We start from the raw sequence: 27,891 nt of genomic DNA on the forward strand, positions 1-27,891 counted from the left end.
AGCAGTGTAAATCTTTGGTTTCCCTTAGAGGACTCTGTTCCCATGTGTCTGTGTGGATCCCCTGGGACGGTCCTATGGCAGGAAAGAGCAGCGTTTATGGGTCATAGTTTCACTGCAGGCTGAAGAAAAGCATCACTGCAGCTCCCTGGAAGCAAAAAGTAGTAGTTAGATTTACATTGGGTGGGAAGGACATGGAACATATTTGTTTTATGGACAAGATTTCTCTTGCTTCTTAGATACAGTTTGAGGTATGTGGTGTCTCAAAGACATTTTTCCCCCTCAAACCTCAGTAGTAGAGGTTGAGATTAGGACCCACTCTGCAAGCTTTCTGGATCTCAGTTTTGCCATTTACCAGCTTGGACACGTGGCTTAAATCTTTATTCCTCATGTGTGACACGGGGATGGGGTTTACATCAGCAGAGTTTTAAATGACTTGGTACGGAAAGCATGAGGCCCTCAAAACATGCCCGTGTGTCAGAAGGTAAAAAAATAACAGTCTGAGAGTTAGAGATGTTTTACTTAACTAATCTTGGCAGGAGAGGGGCTGGTTCTGTGAGCACAGTAGGTTCTCGGTAATGTTCTTGGACTTGGCTTGCTCTAATATATCCACACTCCAGGATGCCGGGGTACAGCAGTGCTGGCATACAGCTACCCATTTGCTCTTGTTTTGGATTTCCAAGTGAGATGAATAGTCACTGCATGTGAGGGGGGTGGAGGGAAAAGCAACTTTTGTAGAGTTGTTTGATTTCCACTGCCCCACGGCCTGGTCTTAACTGACCTGTGGACAAGTCTTAGCCACCACCTGGTTTCAGCCCAGGGAGGGGGAGACGAGGCAGAACCTGGAAAACTGCCTGGCTCCTGGGCTGAGACAGTGGCCCTTGAGTGGGGTCCGTCAGGCCACCCTAGGCCCTGCTCTCGGGGCAAGTTGCTATTGCGCCGTCTCAGAAAAACCCCTTTCTGAGGAGGCCTCTAGGCAGCTCACACGTGAGTTGTGTGGGCACGGCTGTCAGGGCTCACATCCCGCAGGCTGTGCCCTGGCCACCCCCACCCCGGCCCCGCGGTACCATTGAGTAAGGCAGGCTTAACAGCTCCCCGATACATAGAAATGAAACTTTCTAAATAGGTCATTTAGATTTTGTAAGATAGACTAATTACTACATACAATTAGTGTAGCTGAGCAGAGCAAGATACTTACCTGCTGATGCAGGGAGATAGTGTCTGCGGAATGTCCCAAGTCCACCGTTGTGATGTTTCCTTATCGATACTGTATTGGTATTAAAATGTTCAGATTGGGGCACAGGTGGGGCAGGTGACACTTGGGCCCAGGCCCATTGTGAAGTCAGCAGCTCGACATTTCACACCTGCCTAAAACCCCCAGTGGAACCCTGGGAACAGTCACCTTTTCATCATCATCTCGAGGGAAATAATGGCTTTTTTGGTGAGAATAGGGCTGGCTCACTGTTCCAGGTGGCTGGAAAGATGAGTCATACAATTCTGTTCCACAAGGGCAGAGAGGGTGCCGGTGACACCCTCCCAGGTCTGAAACACCTGTGGCACCATGGGGTGCTTCCGTTTACAGCCCCTGCCTTTGGTGCTGTGTGCTGCAATCAAACTTTCTTGGCTTAGGGTTGTCATCCAGGTGTGCTTTGAGCAAACAGCATCTCTTTCAGATTAGGGACCCCAAATTTTCTAAAGGGATACTTTAGAGTAATAACTCCTAAACTTGGAATGTGTTGCTCTAATCCTATCTGGAAACGTTGATGTTTGGCTTAAACACCTAGCATATTCTGTGGCTGCAGGAGGGGAAGGCAGAGTTTTCTCTAGAGGGTAGCTGGCTTTCCTGTGTAGTGTGTGAGCACCGTTAGAAGCAGGCATCTCGTTAGCTAATACACTACACCAATCAAGGAGAGTTATCTTAAGCCACAATTAATCTGCTCCCTGGCATATGTTGATAGGGAAGCATCATGCTGTTTCTTAATTAAAAGCAAACAGATTAAAAATGATTAATAAGAGTATTAAATATTCTCCTAAACTAAAGGCTTTGGGATTCTTGGGTAAATCTAGTTGGGTTTTTTTTTTTTTTTTTTCATTCTGAAACCCAAGAAACATTCATTGTTTTAGTTTTTCCTCCCTCCAAATCTTCATAAATGAGCAGAAGTCTAAATTACCAGTAGCGGAGGTGGAAACCTGGGCTCAGGGCATGCTGAGTCCAGGTGCACCCATCTGTCCAGCTAGGACAATCACACTGAGGGAACACAGCACCCCTCCCCCAGCAATAGAAGGGTAGAGCACGGCCTTTCTAGGAACAGATCAGGCCACCCCACCATCTTAGCCTCAGGTGTCAGCAGTGTGGACCTGACACAGAGGTTGGTGGGGGAACGGAGGTGGGGCTGATCTTTTGATAGATGATTACACAGCATTGGCCAAACTTGGGTCCAGGAATAGAACCTGGCAAAGAGTTACAAAAGGTGCATTGCTGGTCCTTAATCCTTCAACTGTGAAGGACTCCTTAAGAATGGTTAGAAGATGTGCAAGTCAATTACATGGCAATAATACGTGCCCAGTCACAGCCACCTCGCCAGCTGAGTCAGGTGGGGAAGTGAGCGTCTAACAAGAAACCATCATTTTAAAGGCACAAAATAGAAAGTTAGGAAACAGAGCGCAGTGCTGTTTCTGCCCCTGGGAGATGGGCTGGGGCCCTGTGGACACAGCAGTCTCCTGGACACAGGTTTCCTGAGCCATGTCTCAAGCCTCAAAGCCTCTGGGAGCCCCTAATGCACCCACCTATTAAATTACAGCGCCAAACTCATTGTCATTCTGACTTTGACTTCGTTAGTGATAACAGAGAAGGATAGCGCACCTTTAAATGACGAGCTTTGTGTTTAATTACCCAAACAAAATGACATAAATATGAATGAGCCCTAATGGTGGTACTTGGTTTTCCGGAAACCATTAACAAAACGATTCCTAAATGATTTGTAAAGAAAATGAGAGGCGAAGAGAGCAAGGAGAAGGCTATTAGGTTTCTAACACACTCCTGAATTATTATGTAGTCAACTACCTTGGAAATGCTCAGCTAAATGATCTTGAAAAAGAGGAAGACGAGAGGTGGTTTGTTGAGACTTTCAGGGTTACAGCGTCTTGACCCGTTTGAATACACTCATAGAAAGTAAAATGGGGGTTAGGTTTCCGACCTGGTGGCTCTGCCCTGAGACCCCTTCTGTGCCTTATAGAAAGGCCATGGCTGGATCCAGGGATCCCCGAGCAGGCAACTCCTCTGCCAGGGCTGGCTGGAGGGGATTTACACCTCAAGGTTTGTTTGTTCCCCAGAAGCGCACACACGCACCCCCCCCCCCCCAGTACCACCGTTCCCTCGCAATGCGTCACCAGAAACACTTTGGGCTTGTAAACTGTTCCTCCCAAAGCTGTCAGGGATTGACTTTCCTTAGCCTTTGAGGACTCATAAGACCTCATGTCTGCCAGGACCAGAGTCACGGTGGGCACACCGCGGGGTGCATGCGCACCTCGCTTCAAGGAAGCAACAAGCGAGGAGAGCCTGGGGCCTGGCTCCTCCTCCCAAGAGCAACAGTAACAGAATCACAACATTTTTAAGTTGAGTGACCTTTGCAGATACAGAGCGAGGGGGTGGCCCGCTGGGCCTGGCCCCTGGTGTCTGACCAGAGTCATCTGTTTGCAGGCCTATGTTTGGGACAACAACAAGGACCTGGTGGAGTGGCTGGAGAAACAGCTGACGGAGGAAGATGGCGTCCGCTCAGTCATTGAGGAAAACATCAAATACATCAGCAGAGACTATGTCCTCAAGCAGATCCGCAGGTGAGACTCGCAGTGGGACTCACTTCTTTGGAATGAAAATTTAAGAACAGATCATGAGATGCTGCTGCCTTATATAATCTTCATGATCTCTTTCCATCTGAGACTGTTGTCGTTGACCCACAGATAAAAATAGAGCCCCGCAGCACAATTCTTCCTCAGCTACTGGTCCCCAGGGGCGCTTAGTAATCTCAACTAGATGAAGGCTTATTTCACTGTGCCCAACTATTAGCTCCAAATGCAGATCCCCTGACTGGATGAGCAGTTCTGCGAGCAAAGCTGACTGCAAGGAGGGTCCTGGAGCCACCCGTCCCTTCCTGGTCAAATGGCAGCTGCATTCCAGACACGACAGTCTTCTCCACGGATGGGGCGGGGGGTGAGGGGCAGGGGGCAGACACTGCCGGGGACTTTGTCCTCTGTTCTGCAACTTTCCTTATAGAAACAGGACAGCACATAAGCAGGTATACCTGTCACTTCAAGTGTGGCACATCTGCCTGTGCCTTCTCTGTATACTTGCTTTACATACTTTTTCTCCTTTTTCTGAGCCACTTAAGAGTAAGTTACAGGGCCTCCCCGGTGGCGCAGCGGTTGAGCGCTGGGTTGCGAAACTGCGCGCGGCCTCTGCGGCGCCGGTTCGATCCGCGGCTGCTCCCCGGCCACCGGAGGAGGGTCCCACATGGCGTGCAGACCTCTCCTGCCGCCCGCTGCTCCCCTCAGCAGTGTACTTCGGTCCTTCTGCCTGCTCTGCTCCCCGCTCTGGCGCTGGTGAATTCTCTCGCCCTCCCGCGCTTCTGACTGTACCTAGTGCATGTATAAAACAAAACAAACAAACAAACCAGCAAACAAATAAATAAAGCATGCCTCTATAAAAAAAAAAAAAAAAAAAAAAGAGTAAGTTACATATGTCATGGCCCTTTACCCCCCCAAATACTTCAGTATACCTTTCCTAATAAGAAAGGTATTCTCTTACGTAACCACAGAAAGATGTTCAACTTCAGTACATTTAACATCGATAGAAACTTTCATCTACCATTTGTAGAACATAGTTGCCTTTGTTTCCTCCTGATTCGATTCACGCTGTGCATTCTCAGCCACAATATTCTCAGCCACTCCCCACACACACACACCCCACCATCCTCTCCCTCCTGACGTTCACTTCCATGACCTGATTAAGCCACTCTTGAGTTACTGCCTCCCATGCACCTACAGAGCAGCCTTTGGGGAGACGCTGTAAAGCCATGCAGATACCCTGCATCTCACCAGGGCCTCGAGATTTGGCTTCCACTGAGTCTTGCCTGACCCCTCTCCAGCTCCACCATGCCCTCCACACTCCAGTTCTATAAGCCAAAGCCGGCTCTTCTCCTCTCTCCACTTATATTACCATAGTATTTCTATTTTTTTCCCCCAGTTATTTGTAATTCACTTTTCTATTCTACTTATTTGACACCCAGATTTAGCCAGTGGTCAGACTCATGCTGGCTCCGGTTCTGCCTGCCTTTTTTTTTTTTTTTAAACTACTCTTTATTTGCACAGAAGTGGGGTCTAGACCAGGGCAAGGTGGGGGGAGGGGGGAGGGTGACAGGATTCACCAGAGACAGCGGGGAGCAGAACAGGCAGATCTCCTGAAATACACTGCTGAGGGGAGCAGTGGGCGAGACAGGCGAGGTCTGCTGCGCCATGTGAGTCACCTCCCTAGCTGGGATTGAACTCAGGCCGCAGCAGTGATAGCGCTAAGACTTAACCCCTAGGCCAGGAGGGAAGCCCTCTGCCTGCTAGCTTTCTAACGTATAAAAGTGCTTCAGGTTCATCTTGTACCTGCCTTGCTGCTCAGCACTTTTTCCATCTAGAAAAACAACACAGGTGAGAGGGTGACTCCAGCAGCCCTGGTGCCACTGTGCGCAGGCTTGCTGAGCAGTGATCTGCATGCCTCTGCCTCACACTCTCCTTCACCATCCCAAATCTTCCCCTCCAGCTTGGTCCAGGCCAATCCAGAGGTTGCCATGGATTCTATCGTCCACATGACCCAGCACATCTCACCCACCCAGCGAGCAGAAGTCGTCCGAATCCTCTCCACGATGGACTCCCCGTCAACGTAGGAAGAGCTTCCTGCCACCCCTGCCCTGCCCCCGGCCATAAGGGCTAGAGCTGCCTTTTATGACTGAAACCACTGCAATAAGAAGGTACAGGAGACCCAGCACTGGAATCAGAGTGGCATTTGTTTCCCCGCAGATGCTCTCAGGTTGTGTGTGACACTGGGATCTGGGGTCACGAAGCCCCCGCTCCAGCCCACCAGTCACACCCGTTCCGCTCAGTATTTATTACCTTGGCTGGGACTCCAGTCCACTCCCCGACGCCAGCCCGAGAAGGCAATGAAGGGTGCGAACACGTACCGTGAGGTCTTACAACACAAACGCAGGCGGCCCCCGTCCTGACGGCCCCTTGGTCCCAGCACGGAGAAGGGGCGTTGTCGCCCGCCGTCAGCAGCCCCCGCCACCTCTGGCCCCGTGAGCCCGCAGCCACAGGCAGCAGGGGAGGGCCGGGCCTGGCTCCCATCTGGTGGTCTCGAGGGCAGTGTTTCTTTACCCCCCACCCTCAGCCCAGGACACACTAGGCGCTGCAGAGGCCGGCTCCCCGTTTCAATCACACCCAGTACCTGGTTATGAAGAAAGACTAGAGCACAAAACCTGCGCCCTCCATGAGAACTCGAGGAGGGCAAAACCACCATCCAAGACGCACAAGCCAAGTCGCTGCTGTTCCTTTAGGGGGCCTCCACCTTGGGCTAAGTGCTCTTAGAACAAATGGAAAGATGTTTGACCCCCCACTACCCTGCATGTCACTGCTCAGTCAGCTCTCTTGCCCCTGATGGGAGCCGCAAGGCCAATGTGCGAGAGGCCCCTGCCTTCTGCCGGGGGTCCCGCCCGCAGGCCTATAACCCAGGTTGGCAAGGAGGGGCCGAGGAGCTGTCCTTCCTGTTGCTGATAGAAACCAGTCACTCATGCCACCAGGAGAGCCGGCCGGGTGGTCTCCGATAGGACGTGGAAGGTTGTTCCTCTTAAGCCTGGAGCTTCGGTAATTCCAAGAGGTCAGTAGTGCCTACAGCGTCACTCATCACTATTCTGCTAGCAGCAGACACCCCCCGTTTGGGTCTTGTTTCTGCCTAGAATGTGCACAGGCAACAGGTCTCCCCACAGCTGCTGAAAGGAACCCTGGTGACAGCGATGCTCTCGGCACCGGGACCGGACCTTCCCCGGTGAGGCCTCCAGGGAACACAAAATCCACGTGACCGTAAGATTATTTACCACTCTGTCATGGTGCTGCGGTCTTCCGGGCTCACTGGGGCCTCCTCATGGGGGCAAGGAGAGTGTGTTTTCAGCCACCAGTTTATTCAAGGAAAGGGCGAGCGAGCCCCCCATTGGTATTCCTAGAACAAGCGTGGGAATGAATCCAGGCCGTGCAGAGCAACTCATTGCATTTGTCACCGACGACCAAGAAGGACACCACTAAGACCGAGGGGCGGTGGCGATACTCCTGTACCAGCCATGGTTTTGAGCCTTAACTCTAGTTTGTACTCGAGGAGCTGCGCCCCCTTCTCTGGGAACGGCAAGCAGCGGGTCGGGAGGACCTCACCAGTTCTAGATGCGGACAGCGCTGCGTGGCTGGCTCCACTCTGACTGCCCCGGGAGCCCGGAGCCTCGGCCCAGCCGCCCCGGCAGGTGTTCTGTGCCATGAGAGGGCGGACGACGGAGGGGACAGAAGCGGCGCCACTGCCTGCCCTGCAGGGAAGCAGCAGATGCATCTTTGACCACCTTGCTCTGCCGTGGGCGGGGGGTCCACACGCCCCTGGGCACGGTAAGGTCCTGCACCCCCTGGCCCGGCAGGACAACTTTCTCAGTCCACTGCTCCCCCCGCCACCCAATTATGACACAAGAAGTGAACACGTCTCCCTGCTGGAGCCCTGTAACGCCTGCTGCCCAGGCCTGCTCGCCTCGCTGTAGGTCTGACCCTGGATGGGGATTTTTCCTATGGCGAAGTCAGGAAGGGGGAGCGGGAGGGCCGCCCGCCGTTCCCGCAGCCCGTCACGTGTGCAAGGGCGCCGGGGCCGCAGGGGCGGAAAGGGCGGGCTGACCAGGGCTTGCTGGAGCCGAGCTGGCCGTGTCGTCTGTTCACCCGTCCACAACGCAGCCTCCACTTCTCATTGAGGAGTCTGTGGCCACGGACCCTGACGAGCAAGGACCGTCAGTCAAATGTATTCTCTTCACAGTTTGTTAAAATAAACCTCCACCTTTGTAGAAGCGTCCCTGTCATTTCAGCCCTTGCCAGGCCACCTCATTCTTGTTCCACTTTCAGCAAACCCCCTCCAAAGAGCCACGGGAACCAGGCGCCGCTTCCGGGACAGTCAGACACGCGCTGTGGCCGGCCTGGGCAGTGCCCGGTGGCCCCGTGATCTTAAAGTGAATGCAAAGGTTTGCCCCCTCAGTGGGCCGGGCGGGGCAGGGGGGCGGTTCTGAATCAGAGATCACCTGAGGCCTCTTACAGAGGTTTTAGTCTCTTAATTAGCAAGGAATTTTGAACACTAACTTCAGGCACAAAAAGGCAGAGGGCCAGGGGAACGACTCATGGTTGTGTACCTCCAACCCTAGCCCCCCCTCACTGCCCCTTTCTGGGACCAAGCTCTCCCTGAATCCATGGAGTTGAAGCAGGAACAAGCACCAGCCCCCCACACTTGGGAAGAAAGTATGGGCCACAGCAAGCTGGGGAGGCAGCACCGGCCTTTGCAGGTTATACACCCTGTGCTATCTGTCTCGGGGACGTGTGGCAGAGCACAAAGTGGGTGTTTCCAAAATGAAATGGAAGGTTAAATTTAAAAAGTGTATCAGTTTGAATCCCCCTAAGCTCGATGTCCTAGAAAAGGGAGGAAGAAGATTCAGGATCCAGGGGAATGACCGCTCTGCCAGGCTGCTGCTCTCGGGCCAGGGGTCTTAGCGCTGAGGCGTGGGGGCTCTGTGCCCCGTCCCTTTGCAGGCGGATGCCAGCACCTGTTGCTGGTTCTGGGGAACATGGGCAAGATGAATGAGAAGATTCTGCCTCTGGCACTAGTCTGATACAAACAGTGCTGGCTTCTTTTTAACAAAAGAAAATTTTAAAGTCCCATTGGTGTTCCTCTGGGGTGACAGGGGACAGACTGAATAGTGAGGGTTCTATGATCTAGTCCTGGGCCCATCTGTATTTCTCCAGCTGAAAAACAAGGACACGGTGCCAAAGCAAGTGTCTAATGACCACCCCCACACCCCTCCTGACAAGCTAGCCCCGCTGCCAGGCTGTGGTAGTGCCTAGAGAGGCGCTGGGTTGGGAGGTCACCGCCACCCAAGCACTGGCTTCTTAGGGTGACCCTCTGGCCTGTCCTGATTCACGTGGGGGACAGGAAGGTGCTAAGGTCCGCATGCCTAGCACAGACAGTAAGAGCTGTTGCCCACTGGCAGAAAGAGGCTCCAGCTGGACTGTAAAGGTATGTATCCCAAACACAGTACCAGTATCTGCCAACTCAGTCCAGGGACATTAGACAAGTTGAATGGGAGCACAGCTGGCACTTGGGGGACGAGAGGCCATGAAATTTGAAAAAAGTAACAGATCATGAGAGTTTAATTGCTGGAACGCTGAGGCAGGAACAGGTGTGTTGGAGACGAGAGTGGGCACCTTTGATGGTCTGGGGCAGGGAAGATTGGGTGGGTACCAAGGTCTAGGAAGCAGCCTGGTTGAGCAAAATGCGTGCAGCCGTGGAGCCAAGAAATCTGGCTCCAAGCTCAGCTCACGTGTATATGTCCCTGAGCCAGAGGGTCGCCTGGCCCCCGGATGGCACAGAAGTAACAGGGGAGTAAGCCTCGTGCCTCAGCAAGCAGCAGAAGCGCACTAAGCGTCTTTGGGATGACAGGAGTTTTACCTCCTCGGGAAGTGGAGTGGCTACCGTGCTGGCCAGGAGCCCCAGTGGTTAACACTACTGATAACAGGACAGCTTTATCAATGCGGTATCTTAGAAAGCTGATCCTCAAAACATGGGATTCCCTGTGATTGGAGGGGCAGGATGAAAGCAGAGCCTCGGCTCTGAGGGGACCTGGAAACCCACTAGAACTGTGAGGAGGCGACACAGGCTGGCGCTCAGAGAGGGTTGAACGATGGGCCTTGATCCCAATGTTCCGATTCCATGACCCACCGTCTGGAGTGATCAGGAAGGGTGGGGGGTAGGGGAGACGTGGGGTGGGAGGTGAGGAGAGACAGAAGCAACCCTGAATTAGGAAAAGCCTAACGGTGTTCCTGTCAACACCAACAGGTCCTTTCAACAGCCACTTAAACAAGCACCACGGCTACTGGAATAAGTCTGAGCTGGCTCCAAATATCTGGTCCCTTACTCCTGCCCATGGGCAAGCTCCTGACACCTCAACACAATGAAATGTGGATAACAAGGATCTCAAATGGCTTTTTGAAAACTGACCTTAAATTAGTTCATATGAACCAAGTGGTGGGCAATGGTAGCCAAATCTCAGTCTGCCCAGTTTCTCCATGCCCTGCCCTTCCTCATCCTCGGGAGATGCGTTTTCAGAGACCACGCCCCTGATGAGAGGAGGATCCAGGGCTGGTCTCTAGGCATTTGCATTACACCATGGTCCCTAACCACTGAGGAGTGCTATGTGTTTGTGTTCCCCAAAATTCATTTGTTGAAGTCCTAACTGTTACGGTGCTGGTATTAGAAGGCAGCACCTCTGGAAGGTGCTTGAGTCACGAGGTGGCGTTCTCATGAATAGGATTAGTGCCTTAGCAAAAGGGTAAAGATCCTTTCTCCTTCCCACCATGTGAGGATACAATAACCCAAAAGAGCCCCACCTGCCGAGCTGGCACACTAATCTCAAACTTCCAGAACTTAGAAAATAAATTTCTGTTCTTTACAAGCTACCCGGTCTGTGGTGTTTTGTTATAGCAGCCCTAATCGACTGAGACCCAAAAGATATGTACTCTCAGGGACGGTGTGGCTTTAAGAAATCTAAAAACGTGGAACTGACTGGTATAGAGGAGGCATACCTCAACATAATAAAGGCCAGACAGGACAAGCCATGGCTAACATCATACTCAATGGTGTAAAACAAAGCCTTTCCTCTAGATCAGGAACAAGAATGCCCACTCTTCTTTCATGACACAGGAGGTCCTAGCCAGGCAATTTAGCAAGAAAAATGAAAGGCATCTAAATCAGAGTAAGAGGTAAAATTTCTATTTGCAGACGATATGCTATTACATGTAGAAAACTTTATAAAGACAACCAAAAAACTTGTGTAATAAATTAAAACAGTCAAGTGGCTGGACATAAAAAAAAAAATCAATATCCAAAAATTAGTTTTGTTTCTACATACTAATAATGACCCATTAGGGAGAGAAATTAGGGAAGAGCAATCCCATTTATGATTGCATCTAAAAGAATAAAATACCCAGGATAAATTTAACCAAGGGAGTGAAAGATCTCTACACTGAAAACTATGAGACATCAATTAAAGAATTTAAAGATGACATGAATTAGAAACATCTCATACTCAAGGGTTGGAATAATTAATATTTTAAAAATATTTACACTACCCAAAACGATTCAATGTAATCCCTATCAAAATTCCAATGGCATCTTTCATAGAAGTCAAACAAACAATCCTAGATTTGTGTGGAACCGCGTAAGATACCAAGTAGCAAAAGCAATCTTGAGAAGAACAAAGCTGGTGTCACACCTTCCTAATTTTTAAGTATATAATAAAGCTATTGTCAAACAGTGCTGTATTTAGTTTAAAAACAGACTGATTAGTAAGAAGAACAGAACGCCCCAGAAATAAACCCACATATACATTCATGCATTGCTTAATGATATGTCAATCAAAGATGATCACAAGTAAAATGGTGGTTCCAATGGGCTATGCTAGGTGTGTAGTGGGTTATACCATCTAATATGTGCAATTACACTCATTTTCATACAGTAGTCAATTAATGACACATTTCTTGAATGTATTCCCATTATAAAGCAACACATGACTACATTAATTGACCATGTGGTCAATTAATATATAACACAGGAGCCACAAATTCAATGGTGTAGGAGAAACCACCACAGTCTTACACCATACACCAAAAATCAACTCAAAGTCTTGCACATAAAAACTGAAACCATAAAATTTGTACAAGAAAATATAGGCAGTAAACTACTTCACATTGATCTTGGCAATGATTTTTTTGGATTGGACATGAAAAGCAAAGGCAACAAAAGAAAAAAAATATGACTGCATCATATTTAAAAGCTTCTTCATAGCAAAGGGAACCATCAACAAAACGAAAAGGGAAACTACACGGTGGGTAAAATATATTGCAAGTCATATATCTAATAAAGGGTTAATATCCATAATACATAAAGAACTAAGACAATTCAGTAGTAAAAGAATAATCTTATTAAATAATAGGCAAAGATGGGGCATCCCTGCTGGCACAGGGGTTAAAGACACAGCTATCAAGCTATCACCAGCCACTGCAACATGAGTTCCATCCTGGCCAGGGAGATAACCCACATGGCACAGCAGGCCTCTCCTGTCTTGCCCACTGCTCCCCTTGGCAGTGTATTTCAGTAGCTCCACCTGTTCTGCCCACCCCCCACTGTCTCTGGTGAATCCTTTCAACCCCCAAAAACACACATCTGGCCTACACCCCAGTTCTTGTATGCATAAATTCTTTGTTTAAAAAAAGTAGACAGAGAATATGCGTAGTTTTTTTTTTTCAAAGAAAACATAGATGGCCAACAAATACATGAAAAGGTACTCAACATCACTAATCATCAGGGAAATGCAAATCAATGAGACTTTGCCTCACAACTGTTAGAATGACTATTATAAGAAAGAAGTGTTGGTAAGGTCGTGGAGAAAAGGGAAACTTTGTGTACTTTTGATGGAAATGTAAATTAGTTTAGCCACTATGGAAAATAGCATTAGGTCTCCTCAAAGAACAATAAAAAAAAATAGGACTCCCATATAACTCAGCCATTCTATTTTCTGGATATTCATCCAAAGAAAACAAAACAAACAAAAACACCAAAGAATCAGCAACCCCATGTGAAATGCAGCATGTTTAGAATAGTTAAGACCTGAAAACAACCTAAGTGTTCATCAATGGGTAAACAGGGCTTAGAGACACACTAGGGAATATTATTCAGTCAAAAAAAAAGAAATCCTGCCATTTGCAACAATATAGGTGAATCTTAAGGTCATCTTGCTAAGTGAAATAAATCAGAGAAAGATAAATTCCATATAATCTCACTTATATGTAGAATTTAAACAACAATAACAACCAAATTCATGGATACAGAGAAGAGATTGGCAGTTAGCAGAAGAGGGGTGATGGTAGTCAAAAGCTAAAAGCTTCTAATCACAAAATAATTAAGATTTAACATATAGCACTGCAACTACAGTTAATACTGTATTATATATTTGAAAGTTGCAGAGAGTAGATCTTAAAAGTTCTCATTACAGAAAAAAAAATCTAACCATGTGTGGTGTTAACTAGACTTATTGTGGTGAACATTTCACAATACATATATATATTGAATCGTAATGTCAACTACCTCAATTTTTTAAAGTGCTACAATAAAAAATACTTGTCCACCAAGAACCATATATCCTATAAAACTGTCCTTAAAACAAAAATGAAATAGAGAATCCATTCAAAAAATGGGCACAAGAGCAAAAAGCACTTCTCCAAAGAGGAAATGCAGATGGGCAACAGGCACATGAAAAAAAAAAAAATGCTCAACACCACTTATAATCAGGAAGATGCAAATCAAAACCACAATGAGATATCACCTCACACCAGTAAGAATGGCCCACATTAAAAAAAACTAACAACAAATGCTGGCAAGGATGTGGAGAAAAAGGAACCCTTTTACACTGCTGGTGGGAGTGCAAACTGATCCAACCACTATGGAGAGCTGTGTGGAGATTCCTCAAATTACTAAAAATAGATCTACCATACTACCCAGCAGTAATTCCACTCCTAGAATCTACCCAAAGGATACAAAATCATTAATTCAAAAGGAAACCTGTACTCCTATGTTCATTGCAGTACTATTTACAATAGCTAAAAATATAGAAACAACCTTTTTTAAAAAGGAAGTTTTATTTATTCATTTATTTAATTATACAAGCACTGGGTACAGTCAGAAGCTTGGGAGGGTGAGAGAATTCACCAGAGCCAGAGCAGGGAGCAGAGCAGGCAGAAGGACCGAAGTACACTGCTGAGGGGAGCAGCAGGTGGCAGGAGAGGTCTGCGCACCATGTGGGACCCTCCTCCAGTGGCCGGGGAGCAGCCGGGGATCAAACCGGCGCTGCAGAGGCTGCGAGCAGCTTCACAACCCAGTGCTCCACTGCTGTGCCACCGGGGAGGCCCTAGAAACAACCTTAATGTCCAAAAATGGGTGAGTGGATCAAGAAGATGTGGCATATATACACAATGGAATACCATGCAGCAATCAAAAAAGATAAACTCATGCCATTTGCAGCAACATGGATGGAGCTGAGAGGGATTATGTTCAGTGAAATAGGAAGGAAAGAGAAAAATACTGGATGATTTCACTTATAGGAGGAATATGGGGGAACGAAACAAGGGTTAGGAAAAGGAAAAATAGATACAAAACTAGAGGGCAAACTGTAAGTCTGAGACATACAGCTGGGGAGGGGGAGGGAGAGGGATCAAAACGGGGGTGGGAAAAGCACTAGAGGCTATGTTGATCGTTCACAGGTGACTTGGTGGTGGGAATTTTATGGGGGTTACAACAAAGGAAAAAATCAAACATTATACAAAAAATGAACAACAGGGCCTCCCTGGTGGCACAAGGGGTTAAGACACAACCTATGAGGCTATCCATTGCCACTGCAGCTTGAGTTCAATCCCTGGCCAGGGAGCTGCCCACATGGCACAGCAGACCTCTCCTGTCTCGCCCGCTGCTCCCATCAGCAGTGTATTTCAGTCAGTCTGCCTGTTCTGTTCTCTGGTGAATCCTCTCACCTCCCATACCTCTGGCTTGTACCCCAGTTCTTGTATGCATAAATAAATAAATCTTTAAAAAAAAAACAATGTAAAATATATATATTTAATAAAAAAGCCAAAGATGATATAAAAACATTACCAGAGAAAAGACTGCAAGAATTCATTGCTATCAGTCCTGCTTACAAGAAATATTAAAGGAAATCATTCAGGCTGAAAAGAAATGATTCCACATGTTTTTAATATACAAAGAAATGGAAAAAAATATTGATAAAGAATGTATGTATGATGTGTTCTCTTAAACTTTGTTAATAGAGTTAAACTTTGTTAATAGATGCAAGTTTCTATAGTTCACCAAATTTATAGTATTAATCTCAAATAGATTGTACTATAATCCCTAGAACTACTAAGAAAATAGCTTACAAACATATAGTAAATGCAAATAATATGTCTAATAAAGGTTTAGTACTCAGAATAAGTAAGTATAGCTTGAAAAATGTCTGATTTCAAATTGGGCAAGGAATTTGAATATTTCTCCAAAGATCACATACAAATGGCCAGAAGTATATGAAAAGATACTCAACATACCAAATATTAAAGAAATGCAAATCAAACAAAATGTACAGCTCACACCCATTATGACCACTTCTATGAACAAACAAAAAAACAGTGCTGGCGAGTTTGTGGAGAAATTAGAACACTGGGCCCTTGGTTGGTGAGTTCATAAAATAGACAACTACTATGGAAAGCGGAGTGGCTATTACAGCATTAAAAATTATATAAGGCAACAATCCCAGTGGGTATATGTCCAAAAGAATTGAAAACAGGGTCTTGAAGAGGCCTTTTTCACACCCATGGTCATAGCAGCAGGAGTCACAATAATCCAGACATGAAAGGAATCCAAACAACCATTGACTGATGGAGAACCAAAATGTGATTCATCCATATAATGGAGCATTACTCAGTCTTGAGAGAATGGAAATTCTGTCACACACTATATAGCACATGGATAAATCTTGAAGACATCATTTTAAGTAAAATAAGCCAGTCACAGAGACAATATCACACAATTTCATTTATATGAGATATCCAAAGACGTCAAATTCATGGAAGAGGATGTAGAGGGTGGTTTCCAGGACTGGGGGAGAGGGAAACAGGGAGTGTTGCTTAATGGATCATGGATAGAAAAGTTCTAGAGGTCTGCTGTACAGCAAGGAAAATAGGCTTGACAACAAATTTTGCATTTTTACCACAACTAAAAGTGTGTATGCGCATGTGTGTGGTATCACATATGTGATCTTAATAGATGCAGAAAAAGCATTTGGTAAAATTCAACACTCACTCTGGATAAAAATTCTCAACTAAGAAAGACTAAATGGTTTTCCTTCTAAGATCAGTAAAAAAGCAAGAATGGCCATTCTTGACACTTCTACTCAGCATTGTAGAGAGTGATAAAGGCTAAATAAAAAGTAAAAACTTGTAGATTGTAGGAGGGATTGGGGTCAAAATAAGGGGGGGGTGCAATTGTATGGGGACTATAACCAAGATGGAAAAACATACATTGTGCAAAAATGAAAAATGATGTAAGAAATATATAAAAAAAAAAAACTTGCAGATTGCAAAGAAAGGATTAAACCTCTTCTTAGCAAAGTCAGAGAGTACTAAATCAATATACAAAAAAATTATGTTTCTATATATTAGCAAAGAACAGCCCAGAAATGAATTAAGGAAACATCCATTAACAATAGTATCAAAAACAATTAAATACTTAGGAATAAATTTAACAAAAGTCAAAATTTGTACAATGAACATTATAAAGCTGCTGAAATTAAATAGAAATAGCAATAAAAGGGACATTCCATGTTCATGGATTGAAAGACCCAAATTTGTTAAGATGGTGGTTCTCCCTAAATTGCTCTACAGATTCAATGTAATCCCCAGCAAAATCCCAAGAGGCATTTTTATAGCAATTAGTAAGTTTATCCTAATATATGGAAATGCAAAGGACCCAGAATCATCAAAAACAATTTTGATAAAAATGTGGAAGACTTATAAACTAAGTCAAAGCTTTCATTGGCATAAAAGTAAGCAAACAGAATGGAACAAAATTGAGAGTCTAGAAATAAATCCTTACATTTATGGTCAACTGATTTTCAACAAAGGAGTCAAAAGCAATTCATTGGTGAGGGGATAGGGGAGAAAAGAGCCTTTTCAACAAATGCTACTGGAGTAATTGACTATGCATATATAAAACTGTTTTGAGATTCTCACAACTCAGAACAGATTATATCTAAATTTAAGTTAAAACTATAAAGCTGCTGGAAGAAAACATTGGAGAAAATATTGGTGACTCTGAGTTGGGTAAAGACTTTTCAGATGACACCCAAAATAGAGTTCACACACACACAAAAAAATCAATATAACAGAACATCAAAATTAAAAATGTTTGTGACTCAAAGGGCAGCATTAAGAAAGGAAAGAGTAGCCACAAACTGGAAGAAAATGTTTGCAACTCCTTTCTCTGATTAAAGTTTATATTCAGAACACACAAAGAATCCTTGCAACTCGGTTGAAAATGAGCAAAAGATTTGAATAGACATTTCTTGAAAAAAGATATGAATGGTTAATAAACACATGAAAAGCTGTTCCACATCATTAGTCATTAGGGAAATGTAAATTAAAGCCACAAGGAGCAGCCATTACTTAGAACAGCCATAAGCACAAGACAGATGATGAGTCTTCGTGGGGTGAGGAGTAACCAGACCAGACCTCACACACACCTTGCTGATGGGAATAGAAAGTGGTGCAGCCACTTTGGAGAACAGTTTGGCAATTTCTTAAAAAGTTAAACTTATCCTAGGACCCAGTAATTCCACATGGAGACATTTCTCCAAGGGAAATGCAAACATTCCACAAAGCCTTGTGATTATTCCTATCAGCTTTATACATAATAGTGAAGTCTGGAAATAATCTAAATGCACTCATCAGCAGGTGAACAGATTAGCCAGATGTGGTATATCCATACACTAAACCAGCCAGCAAGAATGTGCCTGAGCTAGGAAGCCAGACACAGGATCCTTTTCACAGGGGACATTCAGAAAAGACAAATCTACAGCTACTGAAAGCAGATCAGGTATCACTTGGAGCTGGGGATGGAGACGGGAATTGACAAAACAACACAGAGGAATTTGTTGGGTGATGAAAAGGTTCTGAAATTGAGCTGTGTGGATGGCAGCACAACTCAACAAATGCGCTACAAATCACAGCCTCACATAGGCAGTGGGTGAATTCTGTGGTATGTAGGTCACACTTCAATGTCAAAGCTGTAAAAGGCCATACCCAGCAAGGGGTGGGGAGCACTCATCCTACACCCAACAGCCTGCCTCCTGCTTCTGTGCCCTTTCCACAGCCTGATACCCACAGCTCTCCCTGCAGGGACCCACCCAGGCACCCCAGCTAGTGGCCCCCAGGGAGCGTGTCCTGCCCCTCCTCTGGGTGGGGTGGGTCCACTTGAGGCTCTCACCCAGTTCCTCTAGAAAAGCTTGTTAAAGAGAAGTAAGACCACCTGTGTCTGAAGTGCCTTCCAGAGGCCGGGAGTCTCTCACAGGGGAATAATGAAGCTTAAAACTTCTATTCGGCAACTAAATGCAGAAATGGACTCTGGTGTCTTCCTAAGCTAAGGTCATTAGTATGATGGGTCAAATGCATTCCAACAGCTGCTCCTATGACTTATTGTATTACCACCTTTCCTCAAAAATCTCTCTCTCCGCCCCTCCCGCCATCTCGCCCCAGCAAGCCCTCTCCACACGTGAGACAGCTGGGCCAGGGCCTGGAGGATGAGGCCGAGGGGAGGGGCGGCCGTCCCGCAAGCAGCTTGACCGGAACACACACCTGATGTCACACACATTTCACAGTGAGCGGGGTAGGGGCTCCTGCTTTGCAGGCCTGTTCCCAGGACCTCAATCCCCAGCGGGGCCCAACTGTTGCTCTTCCCCACAAGCCCAAGCCCTGTTTCAGGCCCAGGCTGGGCTGCTTCACTCAACCCCAGCAGGCACAAAAACGACATAACATCGCAGATCCCCCCCTCAGGTCCACATGCGGGCAGAAGAGTAGGGAGACCCTGAAACGGGAAATCTGAACTCGGGGACCAGGACTCCAGCTGAAGTCTCTGCAGCAATAAGGGAGCCACACAGGCCCGACCAGCCAGTATCAGGACAGGGCGACACTCCGGCTAGGGCTCCGGTCACCCACCCTGCCTGGTGCTGCCTGGTGGGGGGTGGGGGGGCTCCCATTCCTCTCAGCCCCTGAGCTCCCCACGACTTCTGAGCCACCACGACAGCTAGAATGATTCCACATGATTTGGTGCGGACACCACCACTTTACACACCATTCAGAAGTCAAACCCACAGAAATGCAATTATGGGAGGCGGACACTACTCAACTCCAGCAATGCATCTAGAACTCTACCCTGAAATATCTGCATATTAAACTACCAAGGACAGTTAAGCTTTCAAAGGGAGAAGATCAAAGTGCTGTCATCTTTTAATTTAATCCTTTTGTTGCATCAATGGTCTTAAGAGGGATGAAAGAGATCAAAATAAAAATGGAAACAAACTATATCTTTGTGGCTGTTGTGTTTTAGTCTTTTTTTTTTTTTTCCTCAATTTGGGCCACAAAATAGGTCAGCTCCATTACTGATCAGCCTTCCCACAAATATTTAAAACAAATTGAATTGCACACCCAATACCCATCACAATTACACCAGGCACAATAACTAAATTAGCAATTCAACAAAATAATTGGAAATGCGATTCTCTCTATTCCACCAGTCTCCCTCGAGGGTTTAGCCGATCTATGGGGGAAAACTCAGCTTTCCTAATTCTGCAGCTAATTAGAGACACACTTGTAAATGAAGTTGTTTGTCTTAAAGTTGAAATTCTCTTCTGGGGGTGGGGGGAGGCAGGAGAGATGAGAACTCCTTCCATTCTGGAGCAAGTGCATGAACAGGTATAAAGAACTCGCGCCCGGGCTCCGTTGGCCGCATCTGCAATGAATAAGGCGTCACTCTTGCACCATCTCTATTCTGGTAACGAACACCTCCAGGGCAGCCAGCCGGCTGACCGCCTGGCACAGAAACGGATGATTTTACCAGCCCTCGAGCCTGGTCATCTGGACTGCGGGGAGCCACAGACCCCCAGGACCCCGAGAGGGTCAGGGCCAGAGTGGGGTGGCCGAGGCCCCCTCCCAGTGGCCCACAGGTTTGGGCCGGGATAGTCAGAGGCTTGGCCTAACAGGAAGCACCTGCGAGCCTCGTGCCTATCACACCCCCTCCTGGGCACTGAGGGCAGCGACCTTGCCTGCCGGCTCGGCTGCCCCTCCGACTGGAGTGGCCGGCTATCGCAGATCGTTAGTTCGGGCCACTCTTGGAGCAAAGCAATCTTGAGGTTTTAATTAGGCTGTCCTTGGCCTCTTTTTGTTCCTTCACGAAGGAAAATCTTGGGTTAATTATGTAACTGAGAACTAGGGCTTACACTGGTCCCTCCCCGCCTCCTTGAAGATCAGGATGTGGCCTTAAAACACAAACTCTCCACAGGGCTCCGAAGGCTGGAGGTGCCCAGGCCCTCAGGCTTACTCCGCACTGGCCCCACTGAGCTCCTCTGGCCCATGGGTGGCCCACACAGCACACCAGGGGCCCAGCACCCCACCGGGAACAAAGGCCCGACCTCACCAGCAAGGTCAGCTGATGAAATGGTGGCCCCAGGGCCTGGGGAATCCTCTGCTCCCCAGATCCTCCTAGAACATCACAGCCCCTAGGTAGGGGGTGAGGCCGGAGAAGAGCCTGCTGAAACGCTGATAAGTAAATTCAAAGGCACCTGCTCTTTCCAGCTTATCTTCTCAGACAATATGAACTCTGTGTTATCACATTTAAAGTGTTCCGTATTAGTTTTACTTTTGGCTCTTAAAACCAAGTGCGATGTGCTACAACTTTAAAGGACATAAGAGTCAAACTGGAAGATAATTTTATGGCATCAGGGAGTCAGTTTCCAGCTTGATTCCGCAGGAGACATGGGGCCAGGTTTGCCTCCCAGGCTCCCCTATGGCCACTCTGAGCACCGAGGCCAGAAACCACTTGCTCCCCCACACCTTCCACTGGCCTGTGGCCACACCCCCAGCCACCAGTCAAGTCCAAAGCAGGGCCTCCCCGGCCTACACATATACCATGTACCTGCTGGGTTGAGAAGCTGCATCCGAGGCGCTGGGACAGCTGGAGCTCTCGCTGCCACATCCGTGGATCTTTTCCCCCTTTGTCCGATTTGGCGTTTGTTCTGACTTGCAGGTCGGGAAACATTCCTCTGGACCTGAGCAATCCAATGTAGTAGCTACTAGCCACACTGCTAGCGCCAAAAGCTCCCCGTGGCTGATGAGTAAGGTATGAAATCGCTGAGATAGGACTGTATCCCCATCACCCCAGGAAGTTCTACGGACAGTTCTAAGTGGAGTGGACACTCCTAGGCCTAGAAAAGCCTTCTGGACTCCCAGAATGCCCTACAGGAGAGAGGAAGGCGGTGGCTACGAGGGCGAGGAAATGCTCAGAGCAGCCCTCCCCGTGGAGGCAGGACCCCGGCGGCCTGCTAAATGCCGTGCGCTCCCGAGCAGCCACACCTGTGCGGTGCACCTGGCAGCCCGGGAGCTGGGCTGGTGTCAGACCCGGAAGTGCCTGTGAGCACCAGGGCGCTACCCGGCCAGGCTGAGCTCTTGCCTTGCAAGTGAGGCGAGCCAGAAAAAGGGCTGAGAGCCTGGGCTTGCAGGAGCCCCAGGCAGGAGGGATGGAGGCCAGTCCTGTGGGGAGGACCAGTGTGCTCTGACCCAGTTAGTGTGCACAGCTCTCCCTTCAGAAGAGAACTGACACCCACCTGGCGGCTGGGTCTCCTGCCCACACAGCCCCGTGTAGGCCTCCACTAGTCGTGCCTCCCACACAGTGGCTCAGTATCTGAATGAATGGTGTGAACGGCCCACCACCTGTGTAGACCCAAGGCTACGAGGCTGCCTTTCCTTGGAAACAGCAGCTTTCAAGTGGGAAGGGCCGCTTGATCTGGCTCTCATGTTACTAATGAGGACCCTGAGGCCCAGAGGTCAAACTCCTCAAGGTCACAGTCTCACAGGTTTGATTCCAGTCCAGGATTCTTCCCACTGCTCCTTTCACTCTCCTCTGCCCTTTACTCAGTATGTCACATAAACCCATTCCAGGGCCATGTGCCCAGAGTGTCTATGAGAACTGGGTAACACGCCCCAAAATAAACCTAGCACCTACCCACCTTGGGAAGGGCAGCCCAGAGGAGGAGGCAGCCAGCTGCCCATGACTAGGCGCCTGCCTCCCTGCGTCCCTAGCTCATTTCCAATCCAGCCACAAAGGGGAAGGTGGGGTGGGTGGGGGCGGGCAGGGACCCTATATGCTACTGTCAGAGTCTACTGGGGTCTCGAGGTTCTTTCTCTTCCCTATCAGTGATGTGGGATTTTTTTTTTTTTCCTTAATACATTCTTTTAAATTTTCTTTCCTGAGAATTCAATGTCCTTGACCTCAACAAATGAACTGAGAACCTTGAACCAGGGGAAATAAAGCAAGCAAACTTCTCAGGAGTATAAATGCTGCGGAGGCAATGACCCTATTGGCAGACCCCACACGATGGGTAAGAGAGGCCTGGTAAAGGAAATCTATAGATATACAAGAGAAACAAAAGTTAGATAAGGCGTCCTCCCCCTGCGTTCGCACCATCCCCTCCTCGCCAGACGAGGAGCGGGTAATGAGGACTTCATCAATAGAGCTGTTGGACAAATTGAATATATACAAATCAGCAGGGTGATATGGATCCCCTGGACTTACCAGAGAATTAGTTAATGAACTTACCAAATTACGGGCAATTATTTTTGAAATGTTATGAAGAAAGTGAAAAAAAAAAAAAAAAAAGACAGAAGATGAGGCAGATAAGCCTTGAGAAAAAAATGACTAAGACAAGCGTGTTTTAATTCCTGGCACAACTGCCCCCCAACACACAAGCACACACACAAATTTAAAAAGTGAAAACCACAAACTCCGATGCAGAAAACAAGGTTCACTGGCTTTAGACTAGCTCATGGCTTTGTCTTGTCTTTATTAAGTACACAGGGTAGCATATCAGGGTGAAAATTCTCCTACCCCTTGTGTTTTTCTGAGACTTGGATGAAGGAACATTACACAGCTGAGTTTTTTAAACCTCACTGACGCTTGTGCCTGGGTGATGTCCCCTAAATACACTCTTCCAGGTCAGAAAAAAGTAAGGGCAGTGACTGCTTTTTCACTTAGGGAGTGAGATCTCTTATTAGGGAAGGACTGAGACAGGACAAGAATGTCTCCTCACCCTCCGAGGCCTTCATTGCTCTTTTTTTTTTTTTTAAGATTTATTTATTTGTTTGTTTTATTTATACAAGCACTGGGCAGAGTCAGAAGTGCGGGAAAGTGAGAGAATTCACCAGAGCCAGAGCGGGGAGCAGAGCAGGCAGAAGGACCGAAGTACACTGCTGAGGGGAGCAGCGGGCGGCAGGAGAGGTCTGCGCGCCATGCGGGACCCTCCTCCTGTGGCCGGGAAGCAGCCAGGGATCGAACCGGCGCTGCAGAGGCTGCGGGCAGCTTCGCAACCCAGCGCTCAACCGCTGCGCCACCGAGGAGGACCTTCATTGCTCTTAATGCGAAACAAACTGCATTCCTTCAGAATGGAAGGGACTGTGAGGCCCATGGAGCACCCACTCACCTTATTCCTCAGTCCCAAGTGATACTGAAGAGGCATACTCTGGACATCCTGAGGGAAGCCTACTTGGCCCTTTTGGGAAGACTGACTGTAGGGTAAGGTAAAAAGTGTCAGGCTTTTCTGCCCTCCCGCCATCAGGATAGATGACGGAACCCTGCGGTCCCGAATGCATGCCTGATGGCGGGCACCTGCAGTAGGGTGTGGGCCTAGGTAGATGGGATTCACCTGGGCTAAGAATGGGCTTTTAAGGGCGGCATCACGGGGACGCCAGCAGAAGCCGAGAAAGAAGCAGGAGAGCAGAGCAGAGAGAACCCGAGAGAGCGCCAGAAAGCCCAGAAAGAGTGAAGACTTGCTGGGGGCTGGGAGGCCTGCCAGCCTTCTGGCCCCCCAGCATCCCTGCCTGCTGTGTACCTGGTAAATCCCAATAAAAACTTGAAAAGCCACTGAGGGCTCCAGGACTGATGACTCCTTTACCTGGTCTGCTGGATCATAGAAAACCTGCACTGTGCCCCTTCCTGCCCCTACACTGACCCCATGGCAGCAAGTGGGGCAAAGTGAACCACCTTGTCATAAAATACCCACATTTCTGCATTTTGTTGACATTTACTCACAAGATCACTGAGTGCAATGGATATGAATGCACAGCCAGATGGAAGAAATGCTCAGGGTAAGGTGTAGAGAAGAGACCGGGAGTTTCCATGTCTTCCCTAGTCAGGCCATTCTCCCCCAAATCTTGACATGTTCACCAACCCAGGACCTCGCCGAAGCCCCTTCCTCTTGGGCTTTGATGGCAGCTTGCACGTAGGCACCGGTGATTAAGTCATTTGCCATTGACAACTGCTGGCCACCTCTATCCCTTCTCCCAGGACACCAGAAGTGGGGCTAAAAGTCCCACTCCCTATTCTCATTGGTTTCCCCAACAATGAGTGCCCCCTCCCCAGATAAAAGGCCTACACTTCTGCCCCGCGGCCAGGGGCTTCGTCAAGGACGCCCTTTCTTTTCCTATCTTTGCACGTCAGGTTTGGCTGAGTCACATTTGCGAGTCTGGCCCCAGTACACACAGATCTTGGCATCAAAGCAACCAGACACAAAGTCATCTTGGAGAGGACTTAGTGATGCATGTTGAGAGCAGGAAGTCAGCCTCTGCTAGAAACTGTTTCCTTAAGCTGCACTTGCAGAATCTGCTGCTGACCTGGCTGGAGTTGGCTTCCCAGTGTCGCGGGTGGGTCCTCAGGTTTACAAATGGGGCTCAGCAAGGGATCTTGGATGGTGACCCTAGAGAGAACGGCTCTCACCAAAACCAGTACAGAGCAGCTAGGGGGAAGTCAAGGTAATATGCAGCAAGGAAAACTCACCTAGAGAGGCACGGGACGGAGGCATTGGAAAGCAGCAAGAGCATGGAAACCAGAGGAGAGAGTGGAGAGTAAATTCTATGTGATTTAGCAGCCAAAGAAAAGGTCTGGGGGGCCGGAAGGGAGATGATGGTGTCACTTTCTATTTATCCGCCATCTTTCATTGGAGCATCTTAAAGCACATTACAAATAGCAGCTCTTTAATCCTCCCAGAGGAGGATGCTGATTTGAAGGGTCCCCTGGGGAGCAAGAAATAAACTCCAGGATCAGACTCCAGGACCAATCTGCACTCTGCCTCTCGACACCCTTGGTTGTAGATGACCTGGCCTAAGGCAAATGAGACATGAACAAGGACCCTAAAATGAGTCAAATGAGTCTCCATGATATGTGCCAAGTCTTCAAAATATGTGGACTCTTTGCCCTGGTTTACTTAACTTTTAAAAAATCTATGCCAAGATAAACAATAATTTCAAAAGACAATAAACAAGTGTTACACAAACATTTTCCTGTAACTAATAGCAAATAATTGTTAATAACTTAAATGTACAACAGGGGATTTGGTTAAGTACTGAAGATACAGGCCCCCAAAGGAATGATGTTAGCAATTAAAATACTTGAATGACATCTGCAAAACAGGGGCATAACCTTCCTTGTGCTGTCGATAGTGAAATGCCATACACGACGTGCGCTGGTTCTCACCTGGGGGTGCCCGTGTGTCCTGTAGGCTGGGGGGAGCTGGGAGACATGGTTACATGGGTATTTTTTTCATTGATTTTTTTTTTTAAAAGGGCAAACAAACGTTCTAAAAGTAAAATCCAAGTTTTCCACCCCAACTGTCCACTGACCCCCGAGTCCCAGGACGAGCTGAGGCTACCTGGTGTGACCACCTCGATGCGGACAGCGCTGTGAAATCGCTAATATGTTAATAACAAGAAGCAGATATTGGGTGGTGGGATTACAGTGAGACTTATTTTTATTTGTTCCTTTTACTTTTCTGTAATTAATTTCTAACGTAAAATACACAAAGACAAGAAAGCAGTCTTATCTTCTCTGCTCCACAGGGAGAGGTCCGCTGCCTGCTTCCCGCTCCCGACGTGGCTGGGTGTGTGCGGGGGGCTCCCGTCGTGACCGGCTGCCAGTCTCGCTTCCTGAGGTCTTCAGGGTCTGTGGTTTATGAGTGTCGTGCGTGAAGTAGTCAGCTGGGCAAAAAGAAAATAAGCAAACGCCACACAAAAGGGAGGAATGCTTCAGTCAACACTGAAAAAGGGCTCTGGATGGAAACTCTTGATAACAGTTCTCAACTCATTTAAAAATCAGCATTAGCTACCAAAATGTAAAGTATTAGTTTTATTAAAATGCAAATCAATCAACTAATCTGTCTTTCTAGTAACAGTTGAATTGCAGTATCCGTGTCAATTAAAATAGTTTCCAATTTATTCTTGGCTGGAAGGAGGGTGGTCTTCTGAATTTTAAAATGCAAGACTCCCTTTACTGAAAATTATGTCTGTTCTCTCTCATCTCTCCTGTTTTTTAATTCATTTTAATTAAACATGTTAAGACTCCAAATATTTTGAAGTGCCTGTTTAAATCTTTTTTTCATCAGATAAAGAGTGACAGTGACAAAGGTTGTATCTCTTTGGGAAATGTGGCTCAGCCTCAGCCTCAGCCTCCCAGAAGTTCAACAGTAAGAGGTCACCTACTTGCTGCTCTAACCTGCATTATCTGGCATCCTCAGGATAGGGCAATGGGACAAATGTTCTACATTTTAAAAAGTGGTCATTTAGAAGGACGTGAATGTGGGGGAACGCTCCTATCTTCTGTTGATTGATCTTTTAGGTAACTGGAGACACGCTGAAAATCAAGTATTTCTCTGACAGTCGAGTCCAAGAGGTAACTGCCGAGACCAGGAAAAGAAATCACCACGTACTAAGGTCCAATTAACATGAGATGGAAAAACCCCACTCTCCCCATCTGCCCCATCCCGAGCTCAGCAGACACACTAATACTAAACAGCGGCGCAGATTACATGCGGAGCCCAGCCTTCGGCGCCCTGCAGCAGTCCCCAGACACCAAGCCAATGACACGTGGGATTCCTGGGCACAAAAATCTGTCACTCGGTTTGGACATTTTCAAACAGTATCAAAACCTGACTTTAAAAACGATGACTAGTTATTCGCTACCGCTGCACTCAATTGCCTGGATTCAACATTCCTCAGTCCACGGCTCTAAAGAAAGATCTGGGCGAAGGACCTAGGAGAGGGTCAGTCTTGCGCGCTGGTCGGCGCACATTACTTATGCAAGATAATCTCCATTGCATATTGACCACAGCAGGCCAATAAATCCCCCTTATGGGGATTTAATTTCCAGCTTTTGACCTTTGGATGAAAAACAAGTGAATCACTTCCTCCTGCTAGATTTACACCAGAGCTAATCTCAATGAAGTGATTTAAGAATGGTGAGAATGAAAGGACTCGGGGAGGATCTTTATGGGTGTAGAGAAGAAATAAAAAGCAAGCCGGAGTTTTGTATTAGGTGAAAAATAGGCAAACGCCTCCAAGTTACAAAGTCTCCTGGGCACAGAGTGTAGGTTTTTCGGGGTTCCTTGTTCCTCGCAGCCACCATCAATCACTAAACATCATCCACCCAGAAAGCAGCAACCACCCCATGGAATTTTATGTTCTAAGGGGAGACCATTTGGCTAGAGAAGAAAATGAAAATCCTCCCAGCAAACCTGTCTCCCTTCTAGAGCTCAGTCAGCATCACCCCATGCTGCCTAAAAACTCGGTGGTGGCGACGGTGGCAGTAACCACACTATCTGTGATGGCTGAAGGACGCACTGAAACAGTGGACACATGGACACTTGACTCCAGGCCTCC

General features: G+C 47.5%; 1 protein-coding gene across 1 annotated transcript in view; it reads left to right on the top strand.

Moving 5' to 3' along the window:
• ACACA (acetyl-CoA carboxylase alpha) overlaps nt 1-5,927 on the top strand; it is a gene marked incomplete at both ends in the record, with an annotated part of 253,999 nt that extends 248,072 nt beyond the window's left edge. The window contains 2 exons of the mRNA XM_084237949.1: nt 3,698-3,834; nt 5,804-5,927. Of these exons, the coding sequence (XP_084094075.1) occupies nt 3,698-3,834; nt 5,804-5,927 (261 nt within the window). The remainder of the gene's footprint in view (nt 1-3,697; nt 3,835-5,803) is intronic.
• Nucleotides 5,928-27,891: the final 21,964 nt, after the last annotated feature.

Source organism: Talpa europaea, assembly GCF_964194135.1.
Source record: "Talpa europaea genome assembly, chromosome: 7".
NCBI lineage: Eukaryota > Metazoa > Chordata > Mammalia > Eulipotyphla > Talpidae > Talpa > Talpa europaea.